The 19387-nt window shown below is 33.9% G+C and overlaps 1 protein-coding gene across 8 annotated transcripts in view; it reads left to right on the top strand.

Annotated features, from left to right (window-relative positions):
- LOC106870835 (pleckstrin homology domain-containing family D member 1) overlaps positions 1 to 15845 on the top strand; it is a 216641-nt gene extending 200796 nt beyond the window's left edge. For 2 of the 8 annotated variants that reach the window (XM_014917063.2, XM_014917065.2), the window contains 2 exons: positions 6239 to 6280; positions 9684 to 9821. In XM_014917063.2, the coding sequence (XP_014772549.1) occupies positions 6239 to 6279 (41 nt within the window). In that variant the 3' untranslated portion in view covers position 6280; positions 9684 to 9821. Of the gene's footprint in view, positions 1 to 6238; positions 6281 to 9683 lie in introns of those variants that run through there. The other 6 variants (XM_014917058.2, XM_014917059.2, XM_014917061.2 and 3 more) reach the window with 4 other exon arrangements.
- Positions 15846 to 19387: the final 3542 nt, after the last annotated feature.

Below are 19387 nucleotides of genomic sequence, written 5' to 3'. Positions count from 1 at the left end.
CCCAATATCATTATCATTAATAGCATTGTCATCAATATCACCATCACCACCACTACTACCATCATCAATGTCATCATCATCATTATCATCACCAATATCATTATCATTAATAGCATTGTCATCAATATCACCATCACCACCACTACTACCATCATCAATGTCATCATCATCATCATCATTATCAATATCTTTGCCATCATCATTGTTATTATCTACATTATCATCTGTATTGTGTGTCATCATTATTATCATTAAAAAAAGTAACAGTGACCCAAAGAAAGAAAAAGAAAGTATATTCACCAAGCTTGTATCATTCAATTCCATTGCTCTGGGTTCAAATTTCATCACCAGTTACTGACTTACATACTTCTCTGTATCAATATGGGTAAGAACTAGGCATGAACTGGTACTAATTCAATTGATTGTGCCCCTCTTTTGCACATTTGTGACTGACCTTGTTCCAGTCTATGCTGTCATTATTCATTTGTTTACTTTATGTTTATTTTTCCCTGATGGCATGGATTAGATAAATATATTATTTGGGCATTGTTTTATGGCCAAATGCCCATTCTGACACTAGTAATCCATACCCTGCTTTTCAAGTAAGGGATTTCACACGTCTTTGCCAGTGTTTAGTGTGCAGATGATTTGTTGGTGGAAGAAGTGGTAGCTACACCCATAGAGAGTAACTTTCATAGTGCACAAATGTAAACAAACAGCTTCACCCTCAAGCACACACACACACACACACACACACACACATACATACACAAAAGGTTTCTTTCAGTTTCTGTTCACCAAATTCACTCATAAGATTTCGATGAACTTGGAGCTATATAGCAGGAGACACTTGCACATGTTGCCATGCAGCAAAATTGAACCTGAAACTATGTAGTTGAAAAACGAACTTCAGGCAAGCTCCAGAATCCCAAAGGCATCAAACAAAATGCCATGCAATATTTGCTCAAATCCCACTGAAGCTAACTTTGCATTTCATCCTTCCATAATCACTAAAATTAATGAAATACTAAGGTCAGTCTAATTTGCTATTTCTTCCTTTCAAATTTTTGGGCCTTGTGTCTTTGTAAGAAATAATTATTATCATCATCAGCATCAACAGCCTGCAACATTGTTATTGCTATTATTTTTTTTTTTTACTCCTATTAGTTCTGTGGGTTGTCTAGGTCTGCAAACTTCTCATTTTCTTTCTTCGTTAAATCCTTTTCTGTCCAATTCGTGCATTTTTACCAGGTTGCCATTTTGGACCTTCCATGGATCACTTCTCTGTTTCCTTTCTATATGACTGCTATTGCAAGATTGGCATCACTTGATTACCGCCAACCACATTACCTGCTATAAAACAAGTTATCACATGATCCTCCACAATATAACACCTGGCACATGACTATAATCATATGATCACATTCATATGATCTTCACATGACCACCATATGACTGACCTCAGATGGCCTAAACAGCCAACCTAGTACCATGTGACCAGCCTATATAATCCAGCACTTCACAGCCTATCATGTGTCCCATCATCCACCACATATCACATCTCTTCCATTATCACCCTGTGACATTTCATCCATTTCCTTACCATATAACCATCTTTTCCACTAAGTCTTCAATCTCCCAACCAATATCTTAAGTACCTCACTGTTTATTGGCAGCTTTCTCAAACAATACCAAACTTATCCATTTTTTTTATTGGTAATATCATATTTATGCTTGTAACTCAGTTTGTGACCTCATTCTTCAATGGGAGTGAAAAAGCAAAGAAATTTAGTAAATAAATCTCTCAGTAACAAAATATCAAGATATAGTACCAATTTCTTGGTTCATGGTTGTATTATCTCTCAAATTAACTTCAAATTTCTTTTTCAGTAAGACTAAATATGTTTGCAGGTATAGAGTTAATTCATTCACATGCTGTATGATGTCTTACATTATTTTCATTACTTGTTCATTGTCAAAGTCATACTATTATCTGTCTGACAAATTGCAGCTCTCTAAGTTGTTTTAAAACCTTAATTCATATGCAATATGGTGCTATATTTAAAGTTCTTTAGTTCTAAGTGCTAGTCAGTTAAAGGGAACATGATATGCTAGTGACATTTGGAAATTGATCTTGCTTGATATGAAGAAAGGGAGTAGGTCAGAACATGATATTGTAAACACAGAAGCAAGCACTAGTTGCATAAAGCAACAGTGGAACCATTGTCAGCCTGACAGAGAAAACCAGGACTCCAGACGTGGTAGAAGTACATCAGTAATTAGTAGGAGGAGGAGCACCCAAGAAATGAAGTTCATGAACTGTTAAGATAGTTGGTTAATTAGGTAATTATTAGTTTCTGCTATCTAGGGCTGTATTTCTAATGGGTGGAGTGGGGCTATAACTTGTGAGGATTGAAAATGGGATGGACAAATGACTGTGTTTAATAAGATGAAGTCTACTTTGAACTCCTTAATTTATCCAACATCATAGTGAAGGAAATAGAATTATATGGATGCTGACTCTATTTTGTCTCTTCATTAATTATAGGAAGCAGGTAAAAAAAAAATTCTCAAATATTGGATACAGGTGTCTAGTATTCACCAATTTAAAAACCACAGGGAGCAGGGAGATGTCTAATGATGGAAATAGTGGAGAAAGTACAATAAGAAAAGAAAGTTATTATTACCTTTGTTGGTGCCATCTGGAATTCAAGCTATATAAAACATGTAAAGAGTTCAGTGGTACATGGAAGTTAGATTTGGGTATTCAAAGGAACCTGTAGTTCAACCTGTTAGAATTAGCAGCCAACCCTCCCATAAAGTACACCCTAACATATTACAAAAGAGAAGTAATATCAGATAATGTAGTCTCAGATATTTAAAATGTTGGTAGGATTACAGCTAGGGTGACTTTTATCTCAGTCAGTGCAGGTCCAGCGTTAAACAACAATAATCACTAAAGTACATTTGCAGAATGTCAAGTCAAGTATTGTCTATTGGATTTACAGTGTTGTTTTTCATAGGTGACATATGAAGGGTTTATAAGGACATGAAGTAAATGGATAATAAGTACTGGTTGAAAAGGGGACAAGTGCTGACATCAGAAAGTACCCTTGGCAGAAATAAACTAAGGAAGGTCTGCTACAGTCAAATCTTAGAAAGTTTGAATCAAATGGGGAAGGAAGATGAAGAATGTAATAAATCGCATTGCACTGTACAACCGACTTCTTTATCTAAACAGGCATAGAAAAATTAATCTTGAAAATACTGGATGAAGCATTCTCTGATGAGAGGACTTCATCAGAAAATGAGCCAACACTGCAGGGAAAAAACAACTATGTTGACAATTTTGCATTTTCCATGTAAAAAGTTTACAAGGTGTATCTCAATCGACATTGAAGTTAAATAGTTTATTGCTTTTATGGTTAGGACAAAAATGTAAAAAGATTGTAAAAAAAATTTAGCTTTTTAACAATACATAAAGTAACTAGTAAATTGAAAGGTGGATTAAACCAAGTATTCCTTTTTGTTAGTGCTATCTGAGTGACTCTAGAAATTGTTTGATTTTCATTCATATTTTTATGTGTAGATGTTCTCATATTAGAACTAAGTTATAACAAATGGTGGAACACCTTCTCTCTTCTTCAAGTCAATCCATACATGATCCACAAAAATTAATAAAGAGCCCTTGCCTTTACAATCATCATCAGTAAATTAAAATTACTTAACAACTAACATCCACCAAAGAGTTCTTTATTTACATGCATGAACACATTGCATGGAACGCATCACCATTGCATTTGGAAAGCCATTTCAGTTGAAGGTAAACCTTGTTAAATTCTAACAATATACTCTAATCATACATGGCCATGCAACATCTTTTAATCAAAAATACACTGTACTACCATTGCTCAATCTACCAAGAAATAGCAGCCAAATTTCCCTCATATATCCTGTGTTACCTTTTTTTTTTAAGGTAACACAGGATAATGTTGTCCTTGATTTACTTTGCATGCAAAAAACAGCTGGAATGGTCACAACTGGAAAAACCACTCAATCAAGGCTGAACTAAGCAACTACTACTAGTAGTAGTTGAAACATCTATATGGACGCTGCTTGAACTGCTAGAAATAACAGCCAAATCTTTCTCAACTTCTATCCTCCCATCTTCATAAAGATCAAAGACACATTGCATAATGTAATCTGAGAGACACAGTGTCTAAAATAACAAGCAAGATGATCATGCTGAAATGCTTTTATTCATAAGTTTGTAGAATGAGGACTGGCCTGTGGCTAAACAACTACATGTCTATGCTTTAAGGACACTGTGAATTGAAATCTAGTCTAAACAAAACCAATAATAGCAACATACATTTAGAAATATTACATAAAGAATATAAACAAATAAAGGGGTCTAAACAGGATCACTTCTCTCTGGTAGAAATAGCAGTCAAATCTCATTGATGTATAATGTATGTATGGTTAAGAAGTTTGCTTTGCAACTACATGATTCCAGGTTCAATCTCACTGCATAGAATCTTGAACAAGTGTCTTTTGCCATAATCTCAGATTACCCAATACTCTCTGAGTGGAATTTGGTAAACAGAAACCCATCATATATATACACACACATACACATGTATAAAGCAGAAAATCTGTAGAATCAGTAGTGTTGGATACAAAGCATTGTAGTATTTCTTCTGATACTCTAAGTTTTTAGTTCAAATCCTGCTAAGGTCAACATTGCCCTTCATTCATTTAGGGTTAATAAATACAGTATCAAACCGGTACTTATTTTTTAAGCCTGGTACAGTTTCTACTACCAAACCATTAACTTGCATGGACATGAACAAACCAACACCTATTTTCAAGTGATGGGAAAGGGGGGCAAACCAAGCACACATGCATATGTATGTATGTATGTGTATATATATATATATATACATACATCCAAAGTACCATGCAGTGGGACTGAACCCGAAACCTCTTGGTTGCAAAGTGAGCTTCTTAACCAAGCAGCCATACCTGCACCTACAACAAGAAACTGCATTTTCCTTCCTTTATCTCCATTAATTTTTAAAACTCTCCATAGTGGAATCTTTACCAAAATGGAATTACAGATGATGAAGAATACATTTACCATAGTACTGGAATATTTTCATTTATTTATTTAAATTTTGGGTTTTTTTTTATGTTTTCTTTAAAAATCTATTTTTCCTCCTCTGTTTTTTTTAAATTTTAATTTCTTAATTTTAGGATTCAGCGAACTCTTAACTGTTGTTTATTTATTTCTATATTCTTTATAAATTAAACTGAATATTGCTATCAGCTTATTTGTTGGAAACGATTATATTTTGTTTCACACATTTTGCATTTTTTAAAATTTCTGTTTATTTATTTATTTTCCATTTCTTTTTAAATGCTTTATTTTTGTAACTTTATTGTTTTTATAGTTTTCATTTTATATCTGTGTGAGTGTGTGTGTGTATATATATATATATATATATATATATATATATATATATATATATATACATGCACACAAATATACACACACACACAAGAAAGAAAAAGTATTTTTTAAAAAGTAACTGATTTTCTAAAAAAAATTAATTTTCATTTTCATTTAGTGTTCCTTCTTTTATGTCCATTACTAAGTTAAAATATATAAATGTATTCTTTGATCACTCATAGCTTATTACCCAATTAATTAATTGCTCAATAATTATATTGTAACCATTACATTTCAATTTTTTTTATATCTATCTTAATTATCTTAATAACTGTTCTTATTGCATTTTCATCACACTTGCAAATTCTTTCCTATGTAACCATATTGACATTTTTCTTCAAACATTTTTCCTATTTAATTCATTATTGAGCTTAACAATTAAATTTACATTAAGCCATATTAAAACTGTTGTTAAATATCATATTTTAATAACTATTATAATATTAAATTATTTTAATTTTTCTAAATCTTAAAGCTAAACTATTTCCTTCTAAAATTACATAATTAAAACTAAATCTTCTAAGTCTAATTAGTAATAGCAGTTCTGTGAAATAACACTAACTGCAGACAAAGAAATAATCATACATATTATTATCATTATTAATTATTAAAAAAAAAACAGAATTAATTATTATTACTATTATTATTATTATTATTATTGAAATTTTTTGCGAATGTTAATGAAAGATATAAAAGCGAATATGTTACACATATTTGTTTTTTAAGGAAGATGCACTGCCACAAAAAATCCTTGCGAAAGGGAATGAGGTATCAAATTAATCCTTTTATTACCAAATTTTTTATTGAAATGTACTGCTTTGTTTCAAATAATTTTGAAAATAATAAAGAATTTAGTAAAATAACTGTCTTTATTAAACTAGTGTTTGGAACATAAATTAGTATGAAGTTTTGATGGAAGGCTTTAATTTAGATCACTTTAAGTATAACTCTTGTCTCATAGAACTGGTGGCAGTCTCGAGTAGGTTGGTATCAAAAAGGTTAACAAACTTGTACTTATTTGAAATAATAGAATCTATCTAATTGAATTCACTGGGAAAAAATTCACTAAAAAAATGCCACAGAAAAAAGTCACATAGAAACTACTTTAATAAAGTAAATATTCTGTAAACAATGAATCTTGAATGCCAATCCAGTCATAAATCATAATTATAATTGAGAGTCGAAAAGCCTTTGGGTGGGATAAAAAAGGCAAGAAGTTACCTGTGGGATTAGAACCACTTTCTTTTTGGTTCCATTGTTTGGCATGACTATGTGTTTAAGACGATTTTTTCCCAGGCATGTGGTTTCAGATTCAATCCTACTGTGTGTCACCTTGGTCAAGTGTCTTCTACTATGGCCTCGGGTCAACCAAAACCTTGTGAGTAGATTTGGTAGACAAAAACTGAAAGAAGTAGATTGTGTGTGTGTGTGTGTGTGTGTGTAAGCATATTTGTGTCTCTTCTTAATGTCATGTGACAGTTGTACATGAATGTCACCATCATACCAGCAGTGTCTCTCATGTCCAGTCTTCCATGAAAACATGTTTGGCCATGAAAAAATATTACTTTACTTAAGAAACAATCAAGGGTTAACAACAGGAGGAGCATCCAGCTGTAGAAAATTTTCCCCAGTGATTTCCATTTAACCCATGCAAACATGGAAAAGTGCACATTAAAATCATGGTAAAAATCACATTAAAGATGATTTTTTGCATAAGTCTGTAATGGCATTATGTAAAAAATATTGTCTGTGAGAAAAACAGGACCATGACACAATTCAGTCTGCTAGAAATTTGGAAACAACATGCTGCACTGCTTGGCATTCGTGCCAGAAGCTCCAATACAAACATCTCAGTGCGTTTGAGTGTCAGTCTGAGGACATGTACCGAGAGAGATAAAAATCAAATATCCGGTCAACATCATGGTGTTTGGAGTGACCACTAGTGATGGTGACATTATGCCTCCATTCATCTTCCCACATGGCTTCAGACTCAATATGAAGGCCTACATCAAGTGCCAGGAGGAGGTAGTGTTGCCCTGGGTCAAGAGGGTGGCTACAAGACTTTGCACCATGCTACACAAGCAAGGGAACCCAGTGATGGCTGTCAGACCACATCACCCCTAACATCTGGCCACCTAACTCCCCAAACTGTAACCCCTTTGATTATTATGTGTAGGGCACAGATGAGCGAGAGACCAAAAAAACTCCTTGTAACACCAAAGATAAACTGAAGGCAAAGATTATGACAGCATTCACCAACTTAAACAAGGAGACTGTCCAGAAGAGTTGCAGGAGATTCTGAAATCATCTAGAGGCCATGGTTGAAGCCAATGGTGATTTCATTGAATAAATTTACTCTTTAATATTTCAAGATACTTTTTTATGTAATTTTGATAAATATATCTGTTAAAATGAGATGTCAGTGTTATTTTCATTTTTGCGTAATTTAGATGACAGTTTATTCACCACTCCCCCTCTCTCTTTCTCTCTCTCTCTCTCTCTCTCTCTCTCTCTATATATATATATATATATATATATATATGTATATATTAAAACATAAAGTTAAAGTCTGGTCACAGAGTGACCAATGGTTTCGTATCCACGAAAGCTACAGCCCTGTGGATGTGAAACCATTGATCACTCTGTGACCAGACTTTAACTCTGTTTTAATATTTACTGTTCTATTCTTCAGAGTATGCTTTTTATTCTGATATATGTTATTAAAGGGTTAAATACTCCCTTTGGTCATGACTGACCATGGGATTGCACCTAGAAAGTTCCCCTCTGAGGCACAAGTTCAGGGAAGGTTGTTTGTGGAAGACCAGCAGTCGCCCATGCATACCAGTCTCCCCTCTTCACACCACCAATGTTATCCAAAGGAACAGCAAAGACTGATACAGCTTGGCACCTGTGACATTGCAACTCATTTCTAGAGCTGAGTGAACTGGAGCAACATGAAATAAAGTGCCTTGCTCAAGAACACAACACTCAGCCTGGTCCGGGAATCGAACTCACAACTCCATGATCATAAGCTCGACACTCTAACCTCTGAACCATGTGCCTTCACTATATATGTTATATTGGCAATATGTATATTCATGGGTTACAACCCCAAACTTATTCTACTCTATGTCAGTGTACCCACATAAAACAACCAAGAACAACATGCCAAGGAGAACTCAGTATATCTCGTGGGATATCTTTCTTTACACCAAGCACTTGGAGTGACACAGACTGCACTAATTGATGCAACACAACTCGATGCACAATATCTTACCCCTAAGGGGCAGCTGCAGGGTGGATCGAAATGATCATCATGCTGAATAAAGATTCGTACTAAATCCATCTTCCGTTTCTTTCATCAGTTATATATATATCACATGATCACGTGACTGACCAGGCTATCAGATGTTGTTGCACATCACTGGTTACAATGCGCTTTTGCATTGTTTTAACCTTCAAATGATGCCACCCCACTGGCTAGGCAAGCAGGTCAACATTCCCCCTGATTGGAGCAATGTGAAATGAAGTGTTTTGCTCAATTACACAATGCACCACCCAGTCAATAAATCGAACCCATGATCTAGCAATTGTGATTTGAACAGCCTACCCACTAGACCATGCACCTTCACACACACACACACACACACACACACATATTTATATGTGTGCGTGTGTATACTTTTTTTATATATTTATAATTAACAAGGCTATCATTAGTTTCATGCTGATTGATATCTCAGCAATTATCAAACCTGCCATGTAGGTTCTCCATCTTGAATGAAAACACATGACTAGTTTCTTTTAACTCGTCTTCCAAATCCCCTCACAAGGCATTGGTTGGTCCAAAGCTATAGTAGAAGACACTTTCCCAAGGTGCTACACTGTGGGATTGAATCCAGAACCATGTGGTTGGAAAGCATATTTCTTACCACACAGCCACGCCTGCATATGGCTTTTTTCCTAACCAAAGTTGTAACTTTTTTCTGAGCCAAAATCATAACTTCACCTTTTAATTTCCCATTCTCTAGAATCCTGGTCATGTACCTTTCTTCAAAAAATCATGTTTTTTACATATTCATGTTATATCTTTTCATATCTGCAGTATGCATTCATTTTTCTATATACCTTGTATCTTATTTATTCATTTGTTTCTAATGTTTCTTTACAGAAAACCGTCCTAGTTCTTTAGTACTCGATGATGAAGACGGCAAAACAAGAAACCCGATCCGTCGAGCTAAAACTTCAGTAACGCAATCTTCAAAATACTTAGCTAAAGACACCAATAATTCCGATAACCTTTTACAGCCTTTAATCAATGATGAATGTGTGCTTTCCGAACGTATGTGATTCACAAAGAGATGTTTCTATATTCGACCAACATTTCCAACATCTATCAGCAGACGCACCTAAATAATCAGACTCTGGTGTTTGTTAATTAATAACTCCTCCATACCAATTATACCCATCTCATAATGACATTCATGTAATATATTTAACTGAAAAAGCAAAACAATTTAATGACAACAGTAATTATTATAATATTACTATTATACTTAAACAAGTTCTATCCCTCTCTCTTTCTTCTTCCCCCCTTTTTTTTTCTCTTTTTTAAAAAATTTCTTTGGATTTTCTAGGGGTTTTTTTCCTCAATTGTTTAAGAAATAATTTATATAGGGAAGGAAAAACTATTGTTGTTATTGTTGACATTTGACATCTTTGTTTTTTGATTTCTTAATGTCCACATAATAGTGTTAATATAAGTTATATTTCCAAATGTCCAAAAGAAAAAAAAATATATATTCCAAAATTCAAAAATGGGTTTCTTGGATGGAATTATTAAATGAGTGCCAACGTGTTTTGGAAGTCCATCTGGTTAAATTAGAAAAATTTCTTTATGGAAGCACAAAGTCTTCATATTTACAGAAGTGAGGAAATGGGATTGTTATACATTCATACCTTTCTCAGGGATAGATAGGTGGCATTTATCTGCTCCTCAAGGTGATTAGCAGTGACAATATAAGTGAAATAACTAGTTCTGTCAGTTTAACCCCCAATATATTACTGCTATGACTTAATGAGAGTTTATCACTGCAGTACATTCCTTGTAAATATAATAAAGAAATGAGTGAATACAGGATAATTAACCAGTATATTATTAAGTATTAATTAGACATGTTACTAAGCAAAAAAAAATTTCGTTTCTTAAATGGAAAAGGAAAACTTATATATTAAATGATTTTAGAAATAGCAATTTTAGAATAATTATAATAATGACCTTATTGTATACAGTGTTCGGGTGAACTACAACTGCTTGGATGCAGGATGTTGTAAGATGGTTTATAGTGTTGAATTAGATGGAAGGAAGAATTAATAAAATTGGTACAGTGTGAGATTAGAAAGATGAAAGAATTTCAGTATTGGTATAGTACTTGATTGTGTTCTTTTTTTTATTTTATGTTTCTGAATTCTTGATCCACCCAGGTCAACTTTGATCATCCGAGATTGATAAAAATTAATACCAGATAGGTATTGAGGTTGATATATAATCAACAGTGTCCTTGAAAGTTGTGCCCCAGCATGGGCACAATCTGACAACTAAAAGAAAGTAAAAGAATAAAAGGAAAAGTTAAATAAGTTGAAAATGTTTTTACACAGCCATTAAAATGTTACTTAAAGAACCAGCAATTTTCATAATTGCAATTTAATTTTAGCAATTATTGTTATGATTCTTGTTGATTACCATTTATTCATATTTTTTTTATTTATCTAACTCTTTCATTAATATATTTCTCTCAACTACTCTGCTTTGTATCAATTAAAATAATGATATATTTAGTGAAATAACTTTGTCATTACTAAGCTGGTATTTGGAACATAAATTAACATGAAATTTTGATGGAAGGTTTTTAATTCAGATCTCTTTAAAACAGGATATTTGTATCATAGAACCAGAGTCAGTCTTAGATTGGTTGGTATTGAAAGGGTTAACTATTAAATATCAACCAAAATATCAAATACTGAGTCTTTCATCTCATTAAGGGACTGTTCAGATAAATATGCATAATTGCTAACTCATTAAATTGGAGACATTCTCTCGTAAGATTTCCTTGTCTTCAGCCAAAGATAAAAATTATTATAATTATTATCTTTCTCATCAAGGCAGCAAGCTGGCAGAATTGTTAGAGTACCAGAAGTAATGCTTTGTGGTGTTCATTCCAACTCTTTACATTCTGAGTTCAAATGCTGCCAAGTACCAGTTAAGCACTGAGTCAATGTACTCAACTTACCATCTCTCCATAAAGAACTGCTGGCCTTGTGCCGAAATTAGAAAGAAGTAAAGGCAGTGAGGGGTCAGAATTGTGGCTTTTCTTCTGCACTTCACATTCTGAGTTCAAATTCTACCAAGGTTGACTTTGTCTGTCATTCTTTTGGAGGCGATAAGTAAGTACCAGTGAGCACTGGGGCCAATGGTAATGATTTACCCTGCTCTCGTAAAATTGCAGGCCTTATGCTAAGATTAGAATTATTATCATTGTGAAGGTCTGTCAATGGCTGAATAGAGCAACAGATAAAAATACCATGTGATACTGTGTAGGATTCCAGACAGCAGAATAAAGCAGCAGGTGAAATACCTTGTGGTATTGTGTAGGGCTGTGGGTCGTACAATAGAGCAACAGGTCGCATTGTGTAGAGCTGTAGTTGGGCAGTAGTTAGAGCAATAGATGGAATACTGGGTCTTATTTAGTTACAGTCTTTTATGTTCTGAGTTCAAATTCCACTGAGACCAACTCTATCATGTGTTCTTCATCAATCAATATATACCAATACTATATAGTAATCAATTTCATTGATCACCTTTTATCTTTAAAAGAAATTGGCATTATTATTGTCTAAGACATTAACACACATAACATATCAGGCTTATATATATATATATATATATATATATATATATATATATATATATATATATATATATATATATAAATATATATATATAAATTCTAAGATACCTATATAAATATATAATCAAAATAAGCAACAGGATATTAAGAAGTGATGCAGTATGACCATTTCAAGCGGCTTGAAACGGTCATACTGCATCACTTCTTGATTTTATTCACCTTCGAGCTGTTCGGATAACACTGGACTGACTTGGTGCTTCAACAAGTACATAAGTCAACTGAATTTCAATTATTTCTATATAAATATATATTTACTGGGCAGTTGATTGGCAGAAGCATATCAGCATTGACCTTACTGTATTTGCTTGTACCCTTTTATGTTTCAAGTTCAAATCCCACCAAGGTCAACTTTGCTTTATATCCTTTTAGGGTTGATAAAATAAAGCTTGGGGCAATTTAATTGATTTACTCCTCATGATAAAAATATTAGTGGCCTGTACCTATGTCAGGATTTATTATTATTATTATAACAAATGTCCCATAGAAATTGGCAAATTGACAGTGAGCTGAATTTGTGACCTACTTTCAGTTCTTGATTGAAGCCTAATCATTTATATTACTTACCATTCTTGAGATAAGCATGAATGTTACAACTTCTCATTTTCCCTGCCTATGTAAATATTGAGTCCTTGTGCTTCATCAAAAGAAATCGTTTTTTTTTTTGTTTTTTTTGGTGGGGGGTTGATGGTTCTTTTTACTCGAGTCTGTGTGTATCTGCGTTTTACAATAGGTACACCTTATCCCTGTGTGCTGTAACGAAAAGAATTAGTGGCAGGAAGGGCATCCGACTGTAAAACACTACCTCAAAAAAGAGGACCATGGCATGATGGTAATAATTGAACTGTCATAAGGTCCACAAGGTTAGTCCCTACTTTAACTGGGAAAATGACCTTAAAACATTTGTTCTTCTTCTTTTATTTGAGAGAGTTGTTGGGATGGAGGACGTTGTAGACTTTCATACTGGACAATTTACCATATCTAATTTTAATAACCCATTGTTTTTAGTTCAAATCTCTTGGTGTCAATTAACTAAGTACAAATAATATACTGGAGATCAGTTAAACTGTTTATAACACTTTGCACCCTGCCAATTACAAAAAAAAAAAAAAAATTCTGGCCTTACTTTAAGCTAAAATAAACCTATATCTTTTCTGGAAGACATGTTGGATAAATGATAAATTTCTGAACCCTTATTTGTGGATTTGTTTTCTACAGCAAGTATTGTGCTGTATATTTTGCAAAACCACCGGATTTTACTTCTATGAGGTTTCAATGGAGTCTATAAATGCTGATAGCCAGCTTCAAGATGCCCTCTGGGCTGTAAACTTCAAGATCAACCTCACCTGGTGGTTGCAGATGCTCTTCCAAAGCACAACACGTAAATAGCAGTTATGAATTATCTCCCTTATCTCTAACCTCATTTTGATCCTGACTCTTGCCTAGACTTAATCCCTATTTCCTCCTTCCAAATCCTCCATCTGATGCAAACATGACGGTGTAACAACAATGACCACCATACACCAGCGTGCAACAGAGCTGCAAAAACAAGAAAAGAGGAGGAAAAAGATTCTGTGCCTAATTAAGAAATCATTTTGACAATTATTTCTCTGCTAATTTTATCATAATTGTTCACTGTATGTCGGAGTGTGCAGTGTGGTCCTCAGATAAGAAGAGACCTAATAATTCTAGAATGGATCTGTGAATCAGTCACTTGACCAACTGATTGCAAGTTATAGGTCTGCAAAAACAGATCTGAGCAGGAACTATACAACAATAACAACAACAACACTCGTTTCCTACCCATTTGACATTGGGTTGCTCCATACCAACAAACACTGCAGACTGGTTGAGTGTCTGACTAAAACACTGTACAGTTGTAGATGCATCTCTTTAAGTCCTGTGTTGACTTTGCTTGTCAATAAAATAAATACCAGTCATGTATGGGGGTCACTTCAATCAACTATACTCCCCTCCATCCCAACAAAATTGTGGCTCTGTTCCAAGATAATAGTACACTACTGACGTTGGCAGAAACAGTGAAACACTAGACTAAATAACACCCTTATATACATATTGCACCAGCAAGGGAACCTCTAAGGAGTTGGTTGACTGTAGCAAGGGAGCCTCTAAGTAGTCACTTGAACTGCTCTGCTAGTAATAACAGGCAAATCTCCCTCAAGTCACACCCTACCATCTTAAAAAGGAATGCTATCATGAGCAATATTGTCCCCGATATATATAAAGGAGTGACTGGGTTACCATTTATAATTATAAAGTTAAATAACAATAATACCTTTCAGTAAACTCTTTCGGGAGTTGACTTTGCCCTTCAACCATCCAGGGACCACAAATATAAGGATTAGTCATGTACTGAGATTGATTCAAGCAACTATATTTTTCCCCTCTTATTATTTTCAATTCATGTCCCTGTACCAATATTAATGATAACTGGGACATAGCACACCACCAGTTCATGAACTGAAGCTTTCGACCCTTCAGACTGTGAGCTGGTGGTCCCCTACTCATGTTGGTTCAGTCAGCTGTGATATTTATAAATAATGTTATAGGGAAACTGATTTTGTGACAAGATACAATAGGAAACAAGTTATAAATTGCATCCCCTGCATTATCACTCAACTTGCTAGAAATAACAACCAAATCTCCCTTAAATTATACCTTGCCATCTTAAAAAAATGGAAGAATACATTGAATAATACTATCCTAGATGTACAATGCTTAAGGGAAGGAGAGACTGTTCATATAGTCCTTGATACACTATGCCTGAAGTTAAAACAAGACTGTTACAGCATTATGGTTTGAATATCGTTGACCCAATCAGAAGTGACCTGTGATTAAACAGTGATTAAAACTATATAAAGAAACTTTTGAAAGATTTTTTTTTGTTGATAAAATGAATATTGATCTTAAACCTTATTGGTTCATTATATCATCATTGAAACGTTTGGTTTTGAACTCAGATGCTTGAAAGCAAGTCAACCATGAAAGCACCTGACAAAAGTCAAGTCAAGACTGGAATTAAAAAAACCCCCAAAATACCTTCTCTCGGCTACTGATTACAATATGGAATCGGCTGATACTATAAGGCACAAGTGGGATGAAAATGGGACAACCAAGTATCAAAACTTGGTTGCAAAATTGTATCTTGTATCTTGGATCTCTAAAATGTGGTCACTTTTATATTTTTTTTAATTAGTTGTTTAAATTTATTATTCAGACAAGTTGATGTAACTCATATCTATGTTCTTTATAACATTTTTGCTAAATTTATAAAAGAAAATATAACATTCTTTTTAAATATTAAATTCAATAAAAAGGGTTAAAAAAAAAACAACATATTTACCTTAGATCTTTCTGCAGATGAAATTTTGTATCAATTTTCTTGCACAGATATTTATTTATGTATGTCTCTCTCTCACCATATATATATATATATATATATATATATATATATATATGAAATAAACAGGGATGGCTCAATAGTTTAGTTTGAAAGGCACTTTGGTCAACTATACACATCAATTGGTGCATCATTCTTGCATCCCCCAACATAAATGACATGAATAAATATATAGCCGAGTCTACATTTAATATTTTTTTAACATGAGGTTGTATTGAGCACATCTATGTGCATTCTGTACAAGAAAATAAACTAAAACTTTATATATATTATATTATATTATATTATTATTATTATTATTGTTGCTGTTGTTCTTATTTAAGGCAGTGAGCTGGCAGAATCGTTAGCATGCTGGGTGAAATGCTTAGCAGTTTTTTTATCCATCTTTACGATCTGAGTTCAAATGCCACCGGGGTCGACTTTGCCTTTCATCTTGTTGGGGTTGATAAAGTAAGTACCAGTTGAATACTGGGATCAATATAATTGACTTGACCCCTCCAAATTTTGACCTTGTGCCAAAATTTGAAACTACTACTATTATTATTATTATTATTATTATTATAGCAGTGAGCTGGCAGAGTTATTGCACTGAACAAAATGCTTAATAGCATTTATTTCAGCTCTTTATGTTTTGAGCTCAAATCCCACCAAAGTTGACTTTGCCTTTCATTCTTTTCGGGTTGAATAAGTATCAGTCAAGTACTAGAGTCAATGTAATTGACTCACCCCTTCCCCTCGAAATTGCTGGCCTTGTGCCAAAATTTGAAAGAATTATTATTATTATTATAAATTTACTCTCATAAAAGCCAATATATATTACTAAATGGTTTCATGCTGAAGAACCATCTAGTTGTGGAGAGGTAAATTAACACTCATTGGACATAACTGAATGGAAAAAGTACATCACTTTCTTTCACTCAGAAATATGGAAACCAAATGAGAAGCTGACTACACACACACACACATATGATATGGTTAATGTTGTCGATGTTATAATTAATACTGTTAATGTATTAATACTATTAATTCACCTAGGAAAAAAAAAAGCCATAGTAATGTCCCATTTTCTTTTACCAATAAAGCTATGGCTTCTTGTCTGTGTAAGAAATCCCCTTTTGCATGTGTGTGCGTGCGTGTGCAGGTGTATGTGAGGTTTCTATGCTCTTCTCCAGATATAGACTTGACATATCTAACATATTATGTAATCTTTTGACATATCCAAAATATATTTCATGTAACTCAATTCCCCTTTGCTCTTAAATCAATTTTATAACAAGCAATATTGTACGTGTAAACAATCAAGGTACCTCTAGAAACATCTCATGTGCTATATTATATAACATCTCTTTTTTTTTTCAGTACACACACACACACACACATGTATAACATACCTATATTCATACACACATAGATAATTCAAATGTCACACTTTGTAAACTAAAGTGGAAGGTACCCAACACAAGGTATAGAGTATATTGTGTATATAAATTCCACACCAGTTATTTTTCAGGTGACCCCTGTGTATGTATATACATACATAAATATATATGTATGTGTGTGTGTGTGGGCATGTAATTGTATATGTGTTTGCTTGCATGTTTGTGTATTTATGTATATATGTACACATATGTACATGTGTATATGAAAATGAACTTAGAGACACAACTCAGAGTAGCCAGTGGCATGTATCTGAATAACGAAGAGGAATAAAAAATATATTAAAAAAAAAAACAAATATAAAATAAATTCTTGATTTATTGAAATAATCTCTGTTTCCAGAGATAGTAGACAAACCACTTGGCAGTAATTGTTACCAACTTTAAAGGACAAGAGGTGGAGGCGCGTGGCTGAGTGGCTAGGGTATCAGCACCATGATCGTAAGATTGTGGTTTTGATTTCTGGACCGGGCGACGTGTTGTGTTCTTGAACGAAACACTTCATTTCACGTTACTCCAGCCCACTCAGCTGGCAAAAATGAGTAACACTGCGATGGACTGGCATCCCGTCCAGCTGGGGAACACATACGCCATAGAAACCGGGAAATCGGGTCCATGAGCCTGGCTAGGCTTTAGAAGGGCGCATTTAATTATTTTTTATTTAAAGGACAAGAGAAGATAATCTCAAGAATCTCCAAAATTAATATATCATTAAAGAAGAGTTTGATTGAAAACAAGATGACAGCTGTGGACAAGTGTGAGTGTTAATTTATGCAAGTTAAATTGATTACAGGCTTGAATTATAGCTTTTTTTTTATCAACTATATACACAACTAGTGTAAAAAAAATTTTTTTTTAAATGCTTACCCACCACATGGTTCCAGGTTCATTCCCACTGCATGACACCTTGGGCAAGTGTCTTCTACTATAGCCTCGGGCCGACCAAAGCTTTGTGAGTGGATTTGGTAGACGGAAACTGAAAGAAGCCGGTCGTATATATGTATATATATATATGTATGTGTATGTATATGTTTGTGTGTCTGTGTTTGTCCCCCTCAACATCGCTTGACAACCGACGCTGGTGTGTTTGTCCCCGTAACTTAGCGGTTTGGCAAAAGGAACCGATAGAATAAGTACTAGGCATCCAAAGAATAAGTCCTGGGGTCGATTTGCTCGACTAAAGGTGGTGCTCCAGCATGGCTGCAGTCAAATGACTGAAACGAGTAAAAGAGTAATATTTTCTACCCCAGAATAAACGAAACTTATATATACATACATAAATAGCGAGAGAGATAGACAGAGGAAGTTGGGTGCAAGTATAAAATGACAGTGTGTATGTATATGTGCTAGCTTAGCTGTATGGCTGTTTACAATCATGAAATGAAAAGTCAAAATAGAGAATGGAAAGGATTAATGGAAAAGGACAAATAAACATGGAAATCCTTTTATTAGTCATGGAGATCAGACTCAAGCATAGTTTCAGCACGTTTAAAGTCTGAAAGCTTTAAATTCCATGGTACTACTCCTCTGGTTGCACTAGTGATGTAGGGAATATTACAGAGTTGATGGACAAATAAGGAGTAGGTGAAGGATAACAACATACAACCGGGATGCAAATTATGGACAGAAACAATACAGTAACAGAAGATATATTTGGATAGACATGTATATGCCCACACACACATATACATGAGTGTGTGAAAGTGCATAGCCTTGTGGTTAGGGTGTTGCACTCACGATCACAAGGTCATGGTTTCGATTCTCGGAATAGTGCATTGTGCTCTTGAGTGAAACTCTTCCTTTCATGTTATTCAAGTTCACTAAGCTGTAAAATTGGATACTCCTGTGATAGACTGGTATCCTAATAAGGAGGAATATTGGCCTACTTACCTAGCCTAGCATTTGAAAGTTACAATGCAAGGAAGCATATTGTGACTAGTGGTATATAACATCTGATAGTCTGGTCAATATAATACTTATATATATACATACACACACATACACATATATATATATATATATATATATATATATATATATATATATATATATA

This window comes from Octopus bimaculoides, chromosome 11 (assembly GCF_001194135.2).
Source record: "Octopus bimaculoides isolate UCB-OBI-ISO-001 chromosome 11, ASM119413v2, whole genome shotgun sequence".
Taxonomy (NCBI): Eukaryota; Metazoa; Mollusca; class Cephalopoda; order Octopoda; family Octopodidae; genus Octopus; species Octopus bimaculoides.
This window is presented reverse-complemented; position numbering and strand designations above follow the sequence as displayed.